This window comes from Struthio camelus, chromosome 3 (genome assembly GCF_040807025.1).
Source record: "Struthio camelus isolate bStrCam1 chromosome 3, bStrCam1.hap1, whole genome shotgun sequence".
Lineage (NCBI taxonomy): Eukaryota > Metazoa > Chordata > Aves > Struthioniformes > Struthionidae > Struthio > Struthio camelus.
In genome coordinates this window covers 126,058,701-126,073,218 of record NC_090944.1, presented here as the reverse complement: position 1 = coordinate 126,073,218, position 14,518 = coordinate 126,058,701, and the positions used below count along the sequence as shown (strand labels likewise).

At 36.4% G+C, this 14,518-nt stretch overlaps 1 protein-coding gene across 4 annotated transcripts in view; it reads right to left on the bottom strand.

Annotated features, from left to right (window-relative positions):
• The window catches only part of ENAH (ENAH actin regulator), a 122,228-nt gene that overhangs the window by 25,437 nt on the left and 82,273 nt on the right, over positions 1-14,518 (bottom strand). For all 4 annotated transcript variants that reach the window (XM_009686503.2, XM_068940169.1, XM_068940171.1 and 1 more), the window contains exon 4: positions 12,437-12,521. In XM_009686503.2, the coding sequence (XP_009684798.1) occupies positions 12,437-12,521 (85 nt within the window). The remainder of the gene's footprint in view (positions 1-12,436; positions 12,522-14,518) is intronic.

The following is a 14,518-nucleotide window of genomic DNA, read 5'->3' as shown; positions in this document are numbered from 1 at the left end:
ACGGGACAAAATATACCATCCTTGACAATAACTTAACAAATTAAAATTATTCTCATTATATATCTCTGAAGCCTCCTCTCTTCCTTAAGACAATACCGTTATTCAGTAAAACAAGTAAGAAGCTTGTTCTTCGTGCATTTTTTGCAGTACTTTTAACAATTTTTATAAACCTTTCAGACAGAAAAACAGAAGTGGCACAGGTCAAAAGAGCAGCACGTCAGTAATGGAATCACGTTGCTTCAGTACAACTTAACGAGCAAGGATGAATTTAGTAAACTAAAAAAAGAACTACAGCTCAAAAGCACAGCAGTTGTAGTCAAAAAGATTAAGAACTCACTTTGACTACGTAAAAAAAAACAGGACAAAGTTGCTGTTGCAAAAACTATATTTTTGTTTAGTTACCATTTGATAACACAATTAAATTAAAAACTTGTTTTGTCAGGAAACATAAGATGCAAAAACATTACTAGATTTAAAACAGTCTACACATCAAATTAAGTACTTTCTGAAAGGTGAAGACTTCGGTTACTTCTAAAACACTGCATAAGCACCATAAAACAATGTATGAAAACTCTTCAGCCTTAGTAAGCCTATTTGTCTAGTTTTGTCTCAGCAAAGATTAGCTTTTATGAGCTTAACATTACACTTGACAAGCATATGCTGAAGTATAAACTTGTGTGGACAAGGCAAGTTTAGAGTAAGTCTGGAAAAAGCTGGAAGTCTGGAGAACTAGAGTTTCAAGAAAAGTTCTTGTATCCTGTGTTAAGGTTTATTAAAAAAAACATGTTAGCATACCGTCTAAATTATATCTAAGTTTACAGGTCCTGGAATGCAGCCAAAGGCACAGTTTAAAGAAAAATTCTTTCCTGTCTTTAGGACAAGACAAAAAGGTCCACAAATCTCAACAGTAAAAACAGTACAATATCATTAACTAAAATATTAACAGTGAATAACGATTTGATAGTTACTGGATAACTGGACTATTGGCAATGAGTAGACTAGATGACAGAAGTCACTATTAGATTTCAAAACTGGAACTGTCAAGTATGTTTTTATAACTCCGATCATACTTCCAATTGCAAAACAGAGCTTGTTCTTATTACCCGACAAATTAGCAAATACTGTTATTCCAACTATCGTCTTGACTAGAAGGGTATTCTGTCCTCTGTTTCTAGGAAGAATCTTTGGCAAGGTTATTTTTACTGCAGTTATGGTCGAATCTGACTGGTGATTTCACTATTAAATAGAATACTTCATCTACTAATAAATTAGCATTTCACTACAAGATGGTGTTCTGAGACGTTTGTAGCACATCTTTAGCTTCTTCTAAAGCTGCGTCCTTGTAGTTAATTAGAATCACTTTACCTCAGTATAATTATTTTTGGGGTGTGAATTATTAGAAGCTAAGACATAATTTTCATTGAATAGTTGAAACTGTGCTATAAAACCGAGAAGCATTTCAGTCGTGTGCAATGTATATAACTACATCCTGCTTTCGATTCAAAGAATTTGCTTGTGAATTTCAAAACAGTGCTAGCTTTATCATGCATCCTACTCACGCGACTGTTTTTTTTTAATCCTAATTAGCCTCACAACAACAGCATCTTCGGGAAATTCAATTTTAGGTGCATTTTATTATTAAGTATTCTAACAGCTTTTTAAATTAATTTAAAGTAAGTTATTTCTCCTCTTTTTCCTGTCCCTATACTTTACTCCAGTTAAGGAGGAATAAGGAGGTATGGTCAGAGGATTATCAAAGCAGCATATTTATAATACTAAATTGCAATTTTGACCCCCTACCAGCATTAATCCTGCAGTTTTTTGGGAAATTAAGAATTAAGGACATAACTACGTTATTGAAATATCACAAGGACGGGGGGGGGGGGGGGGGGGGGGGGACTACAAGCAGCCTAAGTTCACACTGTTGCACCACTGCTGAAAAAATGCATATTCTGCAGGGTGAAAATGTTTAGAATATTTCTTAAATGAAAATTGCAAAAGACAATTGCTGTTAATTTACTCAAATACATACACAACCTTCTTGGTTTGTGCTGAATCAGATCATATCAGAGAATCCAATTAAGCAGTGCTACTGTCTCAGCTTTTATTTTATACAAAACGAGCTAATACCTCCTGTACACTTAGACCACTTTATCATTCCTTTAGTAAGTAGCATTGCTACACTTAACACATCATCAGACATGGCAACTAGGCAGCTGTTCCAAATAAGTTTTATCCGATATCTTGCGTTCTGAATTTTTGACAAAAATAAGTTGTTGTGGCTGCTGCTCCCACAGGTGAATGACTGACTGATAGAGAGGGTCCAGATGATCCCTATCAGGGCAGCAAGAAACTTCAGCATAGCTGATCAAAAGAATCAAAGTCCAACTCAGTTCTCTCAAAAGATAACCATTACCCACCTGGATTGAAAGCAGAGATCTCACCTAGCTTAAGAGACTTTGCATTTACTGCTAAAATAAGATTCTGCATCAGAATAGACTTAAGAGGCCAGAGAACCTGCCCTTTTTCACATTTAAGTTAATGCCTTGGTCATCTGCCAGAAGAGTTACTGAAAGCATCTCACTCTGTGGAAACGCTGCTCTTTCCGCCAGAGGAAGTATGCCTAAGCATTAAGTGATTCTCATCCTGTCAAAAAACAGAGCTGTTGTCACAAGGGCACCAAGAGGGAAAAAAAAGCACCTACAGTTAAATCCATTGTTGAAACTGTTTGTGGAAGCAAATAGCTGTCCCTTCTGCCAGGCCACCTACTTTCCTCAGACAGAAGTTTTTCTGTACATTCACATAAGTCTTCAACACTGGCTTGTTCTGCTCTTGGACATGAGATTGAGCTATTAACATTTTTCCTAAAAAGATGATGGAAAATTGTGCTGAGAAGATCGTATATCAACCTAAATAACAGAATTCATTCATGAACTCGAAGGGCTTCTTATCACGAAGCCAGGGACATTAAAAGCAGAGGTATTTCCAAGAACAGTACAGACAAAAGTATTTTTGTATTACACCCACATTCAACAGGCACTGAGTTGACAGACATTCAAAGATGAACAGAAACTGGTTTGAAGTATTTAATTTTAAAGCTCACTGCAGAAAACAAGGGTTCCAGACAAAGTCCACAGAAAGCAAAATACCTTGAGGACTAGTCCTGATTGAAGTAATTGTAGCACTGAAATAACAGGTCACCTGCATACAGATAATACATAGTATTTGACAGCTGTTAGATAGATAATTCATGAACACAGCAATAATCCCATATTCCAATCTTTGTCTGAATAGCTCTTGGTGCCAAAGTAGGCCATCAAATCACTCAGGAAGATGAACAGGAATACTATCTCTGCTTGGGCTGCTTAAAGTTACAATTAAAAAAGAAAAACAAATAATAATTACTAAGAAGATGAAAGTACTGAAAGAGGGACCCCCCCCCCTCCCAAAAAAAAAAAAATCTTGATGCATTAAAAAAGTTGTTGAATTAAAAATCATGAAATAAGTTCTGTTGAGAGGAGTTTTTCAGGTCTACATCCCACATTGCTGTTTCTTCTAAGAACAGTTCCTTGCTTGCGCAATTACCTATTGTGAAACCCAAAAAAATGGGGGGAGGGAAAGAAAGCAGCAACACAAGGATGACACCCAAAAGGCAAAACTGAGGTCGACTATACCACTAACTTTAAAACACTGCAGTACTGTATGCTGTATTTAACTATCGTGAAAGCTAGTGTTAAGACAATCTGCAAAAGAATCCCAACACGATCATACAGAAACATTCAATCACGGAGGCATCCTACATTCTGTGCCTGCCTAGTTTTTAAAAGTACAAATTTTATAACCCAACATAAACAAGAAATCTAGGAAGAATGCTCTTATGTCAAATTTCAAAAACAGTATGCAACACCAACTATAATGGCCAAAACTTAGATTCAAAGCAGTGCAGTTGCCCAGAACATGTTAACGATCTGGCTATTAAGCTTCAAACACATTTACTGACGTACAAAGTTGCGTTGCAATGACCAGAACTATAAGGACGTCAGTAGCACTCAGCCCTGGAGCCTCAGTATGCCTGTGCTTTCAGGACTCTCAGCTCCTGCGCTGGCTTCTCTAACTCTGCCACAATATATATAGCACTACACAAGAGACAGCAATATTTGGAGTTTTATTCTGAAATGCTGAAAGCCCAATCACATGGGCACAGATGCCATTATCTAATCCAACAGTCACTACCTATATCTCACATGATTGTTCTCTTCCTCCCACCACTGAGTCACCGCACCAAATAAAGCAGCTGGCTGCAAAGAGGCTACACAAGACTTCACTAGAGGCCACTAAAACCACATGCGTCAGTGACCTCAGCTGCTAACTCAGGCCTTTTGTAGTTTACAGAAAAGCAGCCACCTAGCAACTAAAAATAACTACATACAATCTATGAACATCAATGCTAACTAGATACAGTTAGGCCAATTTCATCATTGCTACAACTTATCATAGAAAGAGATCAAAAATGAGTGCTTTAACATGCTGATTATTTTGAACTAAGCTGCTAGTTTGAGTTTTAATAGCTTAATCCTCTAATCTCCTTTTGCACGCATCTGCAAAAGCAAAAGGTCTGTCTGCTGCGGCCCTTCAAATCTGCAAGAACTTGTTTGGATAATAAAAATTGAACATTAAATTTGCTTTTCCATATTTAATATTAAATATTTATTCAGCATTCCAAAATTCAGCATTCACCCCCCAGAGCTCACTTTCCAGTATGGTCAGGAGAACCCACCGAAGAGTATCTCAAGGTCTACACGTTCCAGTTCACGTACTGTGGAATGAACACACCTCACCCCCCAAAATTGCATATAGTTCATTTACAAAGAAAAAAAGATGCTCTAAATCACATCAATATCGCCTCCAAGTTTCCATCACAAGCACAGTGAGCCTCCACCGAGAGCCTTCACAGAACAAATACAACTTATACATGGTGCGCTAACAACATACCTCAGCAGAAGCAATCATGATTTTTAGCCTCTTCCCCAACCACCTCTGCCTACCTTCCTAAACTCTCTCAGATCAACTTCCCTTTTCCTAATCTAGGTTGAACTCTTGTTACATACCCTCACTAAACAAACTCTTAGCGAGTTAGCTATGGCTGTAAAGGCATTGGGCGGTTGTTTTACAGTTTTTCCAAGCGCTAGGTGGTCTGGGCAACTTTTACCTGAGCACGCTGCATACTGTTTCAGGGCCAGGGTTACGCAGAATGATAAAGTGAGCAAGAAAGAGACACTCGGAAAATCTCTTGCTCATCCATGGATACTGCAAAGTTGGACTGCTCAAAGCTAACACGTTCACGTAGCGAGTTTATATACATGTTCCTGGAACTGACAGTCACTTCTGATTTTCAGCAGTGGTGGACCTCTAGTTCTTTAAACAGTAGTGAGAGATGAGGCTGTTTCCATTATGTATTTTAAGAGTTTATATCAAAAAACACTTTATACTTAAAGTAAAATTAAGAAAGTATTTTAGTTGTATGCTTGTATCCCGATTTTAAAACACTAAGTAAACCTAGAGGTCATTATCTCATAGTCATTTCCTGAGTTCAAGAAGCTATTTATTATTTCGCATCCCATTCTTATTGTCCAAATCTGCAATGACATCCAATTCTTCCTATATACGTTCACCTTGGCGTTGACGCATCTTGATGCGCATCATCAGCAGGCTCATTTGATAGCTATTTTGGTCAGCAAAACACCAAATAAAACCCAATTGGTTCCAATACAACCCAGGAAGAACTGTCTGTCCTTATTATCCTCATACTTCCATACTAATCCTCTTCTCTTCCACTTGAACCAGCTACTTCCCGTGTGGTATCTGTCAAATTTCCTTACTAAAGTCCAGGAACACTGGATCAACTACCTTTCTTCTTTCTCAAAAGAAAATATTATCTGGCCACAATTTACTGTGCTGCATTTTATCTCACATGATTAATTATTCTTTTCTTCAAAAGCAGTCTAAAGCTTTTCACATTACCAAGGTCAAACTAATAGGCTTTCATTTCCTTGATCAAAAGGGATTTAAGGACTAACAACAAGCTTTTATGTTACAAGCTCAAAGTGCATTAGTTCGAAATAGGAGAATAAGAGAAAGAACTAGGTTTTATCAGTCAATCAGAAACTGGCAACTAACCACTGCGATAAAGACATGAAAAGGCAACTATAAACCTGAAGGTTATTAAGATACAGTATTTCCAGAGAGCTCTATTAATGCTCTTTTATCAAACTTCAACTAGAAACATGACGTGTTTTTCTTGTTTTGGATGTCTTGAGCTCTATTTTTAAGCTGGAACGGGCGCAGAGAATACCCAGGAGTATGATCAGAGAAATATATAACCTATGACTTGAAAAAAAAAAAAAATTACTTTAACATACTAATACAGATTTAGATTAGAAACAATTGTTGTCTATGAAAAAGACTAGATGAAGAAGAGCTATTAAAACTACACAATGAATGTACAAACACTATTGTGAATAAATAGACTAGAAATTACTTTTAGGCTAAGATAAATCCAAGTACATTTCTTGACACTACTACAATCTTCTAAAACTTAAGACAAAGCATCATAAGCCTATGTATATAACTGTTTTAATTCTATAGCTAGCAGAGGACTAGGGCTGAACATGAAACTACTTCCATACTTCCATTCCAAATTCAAAACTGCATGGCTTTTGACTTAGAATATTAACACAAAGCTGACAGGGGCAGAAGAAACATCTAGACATTTTTTTCTTTTAGGTTTCTTGGTCTTCATTTTTTTTAACCTCTTATGCAAATCAATAAGGCAACACCTGAACTTACCTGTCAGAAACAAGACTGCAGAAAGTCATGTGTGCTCTTCAGATGTTAGCAAAATTAAGAATCCTAATATTAGAAAAAAATCTGCCTTGGTGGACAAATCCCTCTGAGTGCTATTCTAGCAAGTACAGCAGGGACAGAACTAATTCCATGAAACAGAACCACAATAACCACAAATCTTGAAAAACACTGAACGGTTTCTGATCCCAATTTCATATTTTGTATTAAACAGAAAAATGCACAGAACTGAAGATTTCAAAGAGTAAGATTTCAAAGAGATATTTTCAAAAATGGCAACTAAGATACTTGTCAGAATCATCCTTCAAGCAAAACACATATCATTAGATTGCAGCAGTTGAGGCAGTAATTTTGCAAATATATTGAAAAGATTAACTGAAGACAGAACGCAGTCCTACCTCTTCTCAATCTGCTAAGCATTTGTTACCCAACATCTACAGTTATTCTTTACTGTAATCATATTGTACTCACTACCTCTACATAACGCCAGTTATTAAGTCCCTGAAAGTCAGACTTAACAGAACTAAAGAAATCTTTACCGTGAATAGAAAGTAGCCATGCATGAAAAGGAAATCAAAGGAGAGGCACAAAAACAAAACTTAGAAAAACACATTATCAAACCATAACTCTATGTTATCCAGAAACTCTGAAATAAAGGAAAAAAATATGCAACACTGATGGGCCTTTTCCCTTTCCTCCTTTTTTCTGAAAAGGAGATGTTGTTTTGTAAAATATTTAACTATGTAATGCAGAGGTGGGAAAAGACGGGAGATCCAAATGGCTGCGGGGGGGGGGTGGGGTGGGTCTTATGAAACTACCTCAGCAAGCTCAACTTGAAACCTAAATTGTGCTGGTTTAACTCTGGCCTGATGGAAACCCCTGGATTGGGAATGAAAATCAAATAAAACAGGAACACACACATCCCTTTGACTCCATCTAAGTCATATCTCTGGGATGCAAGCTTCAAAAAGAGTTTGTCATATCCACAGCACGTAATACAATCATATTACAGGATTCTACTGACCATTGCTACATCCTAAACAAAAAAGCTAACTACTATATATTCACATGCCTATCTCAGATTATACCTATTTGCTTAGTTACAATTTAATTTATATACCTTTAAAGAAATACTTCTTCCTCAAAATAAGTACTCGGATAAACAGCACAATATCAAAAGCAAAGGAGAATCCGAAACAGCATGTCTGGCTGTTGACTAGGGAAAGGTCACAGGCTATGGTAAATCAGAAGAAAGTAATGGGAAAAACTTTCCTTTACGCTAACTAAACTGCTATTGAATTGCAGGATAGGATTTTTTTTTTTCTTTCAGTATTTCCATGTGTGGTTTTGAAACAGCTCAGGAATTATATATGAAATATATACTAAACTATTGAAAACGATCTAAATTCTTGTAAGGTAGTTATAATTTTAAACAAGCAGAAACTCAAAAATACTTATAGTCTTTAAAATAAAACACACTCTTTTAAGCCTTTCAAAAAAGGGTAAAATGACTACTACCCTTCTGAGCCTCTGACCCAGCACCATCTAAAACTAAGAAGCCTCCCAAAAGATGTTATGAAAAACTATACCATATATCAATACTGTTTTCTAGCATAGCCACATACCACGTTTTATTCATTCTACTACAAGTTTCAACTCAATCCGTGTTAGCAAACTTGAAGTATTTAACAAGGGGGCGGGAAGAAGGAAGGGGAAAAAAAAGAAAAAAAAAAAGAGACAGTATTCTGCTATTGAGTTTTGAGGTCTTCTAACATTTTTGAATACTTACGACAGAAGCCGGTCAACTTTTGGTCCATCACGTCCCTGAAGGGCAACAGGAGGCTTATATACTTTCATTATTCCTTACAGTCTACACACTTCCTCTCTTTGTGGTATTCTTGGTCTTTTTATTTATGAAGCAGTGATGATTTTGAAGTTATTTATAAACTTTAACTCAATAAATTCCCAAGTGTCATATTAGATACCAACTCAGTGACTCATACTCCTGACAATATATTTAACATGGCTGGAAGAGAAGGTAAACTTACATGCACAAGTGGCACACAGAGGCATGCCATGAACTAATAATATATTTTAAAATGGTATTTGACATTAAGTAACTCCAAAGTTATTAGCAAATAACTATGTCAACTGAAGTTGCTCATGAACAACCAACCAATGGAATTTATAAACACTGCCTGACTACCTCTCTGACAAAACGAAAAATAATCCATATGCTATAAAAACACTTAATTTTTGAGTATCAAAATCAAAAGCTGAAGTAGTGTTTTTTTTCCTATGTTTTAAGGCTGATTACTATTTTATTTAAATGAGTACAAGTTAAGGAAAACTTCAGTTATCTTCAAGGACTCCGTAGTTATTTTGATAAGGAAGGTACATGCCACGTATTAGGTTTCATGAAAAATAGGAAACAAAATTATCAACTGGCCAAATTAAATGATTTCATTGACCATTTGATGCATAAACTTTGCCTTACAAAAAGCTCAGCGTTTTGGGTTGTACTTTGGGTCTTAGTGGCTTTACAGATTGTCATTCATTGCACTGTAAACAATGTAAATGGACAACCAACAGGCTCAGCAGTAAAATGAATAAAGTAATTACTTTTGCTTTTACATTTCCATTCACAAAGTATAGCACCTAAATCTTTTAGAAAAGAGAGAGAGAAATCTTTGAACCAAAAATAAAATACTTTTGTTGACAATGAGCTAACTCAATTCTTCGGTTATAATTTCTCCAAGATCCTTGAACACTAGCTGTGAAAGTGAAAGAAAACTTCACGTCAGCAAAAGATCTTTGTTAAATGTGTCATTCTTCACAGGTCATTCCTTTGACAAAAGACTTGTGAGGAAACCTCTTTCTATCTGTGTGGAGGAAAACCCTAAAGCTACAAGCCACATAATTCAACTGTGACATTAACTTCTTTAACATAGGAGTCAGTTAAACACCCACTGCATTCAGGTCCATTTGAGGGTAGGGATCTGGGCACACAGTTAAGACAATTAGAATCAAATCGTATCTTTAAAGAGGTTTTAAAACGAAAACAAAAAACACACACCACACACACACTCCCCTCCGAAAAAATACATACAAGCGATGGAGTTAGAGCCTGTCTTTCTGCTGATGCATCACAAATCCCTCCCTGTTCCTTCATAGTGCCAATAAAACCTTCATTCCCTCCTCTTGCATTCCCTAATCTTGTTAGGGGAATCATTTCTGCCGCCCCAACTACCTGTATCTCTTATTGAGGCTGGAAATATCACTTACATGTGATAAGTAATGCTAAAAGTAATATATACATACATAAACCTCTTTCTTCCCAACTATTTAACTCTCTAAATTATGGTAATAAGATCATTATTTTCATCATGATATGGCTGTCTGGAAGCTGAAAGACAGTAGCTAAAAAGAAAAGTTTTGGCATATAGTTAACTGAACTGTATTGTAAACAATATAGTTATGATAATAAAAAGACTGGAGAAGCATTTGAAACGCTTATCAAAATTACAGGTTCTGCCCAGGCATAATGACACAAGAGCAACATTCATTCCACTGACAACCTGGCTGCCAACATGAGTAAACACTCATTCCAGTGCCCTCCCCCTTTTTTTCTTTTTCTTTTTTTTTTTTTTTTTTTAATAAAAGGGAAAAATAAATCACGAACAGGATCAGACTTCAAAGACGACTTTATATTAGATACAAACAAGTAGAGCACACTGATCAAATGAGAAGTGAAACCATAAGAATGCCATCAGATAATGTGTCCTTTACGTGTAAAGGATTCCAAGAGAGACTTTCACAGCTCTGAATACGGGGCAGCACGTTTTTCTGAAGGGATGTCTATCCACAGTGCTTCTCCGAAAAGTATTTCAACATTATAAATTTCAATTAATACAGCAATTACTGTAGAAAGAAAAATACCTCAGAGCAAAAAAAGCTTTTCAAAAAGAGAAGTGATAACAAGATCATACAAAAGGCCTGTATCATGACAGTGGGTTCACATGTGAACACATTACACACAAATATGCAGTGAGCTTCTTGGTATTTGTATTCAAACAAGGAAATTTTTTGATAAAGTGATCCCTGCTCAGATTTAAGAAGTGCTATATATTGTGGAAAAAGAGACAGATAGACATGATTAATTTGGATGTCAATACTTTGTTCAACATTTATTGCTGATTTATCAAATGTGTTATGAATTACTTCCAAGTTATCAACCTGGTTCTGCTCACTACTGCATAAATAAGTTAAATGTAAAATAGCAAAAAACTTTAATGTCATTGTCAGTTAGACCCAGAGCATTAAAATACTTTTCCACTTTCCACTGACAATCGGTAAGTATTTGCACTGTAAATCTGGATCACTTCATATTCATTCAAGAATCTTCTTCCCTGCATTTGAGCTGCATGTGGCCTAAATTGCTCCCAGTACCCCTTCTGGAAGGGAACAGCTAATCTCCTGGGAGCATTTTGATGGTAAAATAATCCAGGATTGCTCTCACAGGTTGAGACAATCCAAGGTCTTGCTCTTTCATTCAGTTCAGTTCTCTACCACTATCCTAGACAACAGTGCAGTTTCATACACCCATACCCTACACAACTCTCCACCTACAGCTTTCACCCTTATAGCTTTTTTATATACATCTATACACACACGTGTGTGAATGTATGTATATGTATATATGTACATATATAAAATGTAAACACACACAAAACCCAAAGAGCACAGGATAGGGTTCAGTGTCTTCAGGTTGAGGACAGGGAGCTTAGCCTGGAGGAGTGCCACAAAAGAGTCGTACAGCTATAAGTGGCTTATATTAAGGCATTTTGATGAGATCAAGCATGCTTGTGTGGCAGCCTTGTACCAGAACGACTGCATACACAGCGCGTTAAAGACATCAAGCAGGATTAAAGCCATTGTGGGACAACTGGTCAGGGGGACAGGGATTACTCCTCAAGGGCCGCACATATATAACCAAAATTGCTACTACTGAAAATTAAACTACCAAAGGTTATATACATTTGTATGCTGAAAATGGAGCATGTCTTTGCAGAAAAAAAAAACCTACTATAATATAAAGGAGAATAAAATTTCCCATACAATGTTTTGATCTAGAGTATCCACATTCATTAAGAAAAAATTGTCATTCTCCTTGAAAATTTAGTTCTCTACTTCCCTCCTTGCTTGCTGCTCCTTCCTTCTTTATAAGCAGCTGTCAAAAACTTAAGGTGCAACAGAGAATGACTGGAAACCAGTTAGTCTGGTTGAAAATAACAGCACTGAAATCTTCAAGTCTTTCCATCTGATCTTCAACTCTTTTAGGACTGGCCAATAGCAAGAAGCCTTGTGTTGTTCAAATGAGTGCAGATCAAGAATAAGGGATCTACCTATAATCAAAGTTTTGGCACAGGAAAGTTGCAATAATGAAAACTTCAAATGTACAAATGCCATCCTAGTGCAAGAGAGGACATGCGGGTTATTCAAATTTAGTTCATTATTGCTTAATGAAGAGTTACTACATTCTTTAAGTGAACAGCTGTTCACTTTAGCACCATACCTTCTCTGGATTTCCAATTCTTCTTGTGATGGACCATTTTGTACTTGAGAGGGGAGCTGCGAATTTTGTCGAGGCAATGTTGGACCTGTAAGTGAAGACAGACCATAAATTAACCACTTGAACATTTACTTTGCAAAAAAGCACGAAACCAAGGAAACAGGACAGCCATTACATGACGTTATAGAAACCGTTCATTTCTGCTTTAGGCCAAACAAGCTCAACAACATAATACAGCAAATAAAAACTGCAACAAATGCTACCTTACATATTTGCAAAATGGATTTATTTCACATGAATGAAAAGTTTTCACAGAAACGCAAAATAAGTTTTACATAGGATGGGACAACAAAAAAAAAAAAAAGCTTTGTAAAAGCACTCCAAATTTGAGATTTTCTTAAAAGTGTACAAATACTCTTCAAGGAACAGAAAAGGTTCAAAAAATTAAAACACTCACCTAAATAGAACACTGGAAATGAAAAAGAACAGGAGGGGAAAAAAAAAAAAAAATCAGAAGTTTATCACCATACCAAGAGTAGGAAGATAAAGTCTGTTTCCACAGGACAGGCCAAAATTTACTCAGATTTTAGCTTTTCAACTTGTATTAAAAGAACTTCTTTGAACAGAGTACTTGCTTATCCCACAAAGGAACAGGGGCATCTAACAAATAAGGAACAAAACATGCACAAAGTGTGCATCCTGCTAAATACACGTGATGCAAAAGAGAGGGACATGCAAATTAATCTTTGACTTTTCACTGAGGAGCAATTCTGTGTTATACATCTTTTAAAGAATTGAATATGCTGGATCTTTCTTCTAAAAAGAAAAAGACATTTCTCTTTTACTCAATCTCTTTAGAGAACAAAAATTATTTTAAAAGAATTAACAGAAGGGAAGGACAGAACACTCTGGAATGGAGTACTATACATCGTGAATATTTTGTTTATGTAAAACTGCACAATAAAAGAGGAAATTTAGACCACAGCTACCTGTAAGATTCTGGAATTTATAAGCAAAGACAGAGAAGAAACAAGAAAACTGCATCCAGGTCTGAAAAGGTCCCAAAGCCAAAGCAAAACAATAGTTCCTTGCCTATACTCCATCACACTTATTAGAGGGTGGAAAAGTTGTAATGAGATCTCACCCATCTCAAATATCAAAAAGTAGCTGTTTGCTGCCTGAATGTGTGAAAGTCATCCAAAACCATGAAAAAGACTGTGTGTGATACATTGGGGCGTCAAGGACAGATGATCTGACTCAGACTGAGCAAACATTAGTGTCCTGTTTAAAGCTTATACAAAAAAGTGAATTTACTCAAAATGGCATATTTATTTCCACTGTGGTCAAAGAGACAATGATTCCTGAAAATCGTTAAGAGCATATACTGACTTTCTACCCTACAGTTAAAAAGTAACATAAGAACTTACTTCTAATAGACAAACACAGAAAGTGCACTACAACGGTTATGTCTTCCTTGTGCGATCTTTTCCGTAAGCATTAGGTCCTCGTGTCTAAACAAGTTATGCTGCTCTGGATGCTTGTAATATCTCTAAGAGATACTGACAGGTAAATTTATATTTTTAATGTAAAGATTTAATTGTAATCAATTTAATGCTAAAGTTGTCAGTAAGTAGAAACATCTGTCATACTGCTCATCTGGAAAATTGTTCTGTTTCAACTTGGGAGGTCGCAAGCAGCTCCTTTCTCTTCCCCCACTCTGTGGCAGGTGTGAAGCTTTTACACCCGTCAGGCACTGAGTACAGCTCCCAAACAGCCAGGGAAGCAGCCTGCCTCTTCACTGCCTGAACCACACGGCAGCCTTTCCTGGACAGTCAGAATTAGCCACAATCAAGAAGCAGTTGTGTTCCTACTTAAAGGTGCTACATACCAGTACTGCGTGCCTTGTCTAAACCACTCCATTCCCTCAGATCTCCTCTTTCTCACCGTGAAACATATTTAATCAAAGCAGAAAGAATGAAGAACCAAAAAAAGCTTTTGGCCATACTATCGCCATTTACCAGCTAGAACTGTTTTGTACCGAAAATCACAGTAGAAACAAAAACTTAAAACTTTCCCCCATTTAAT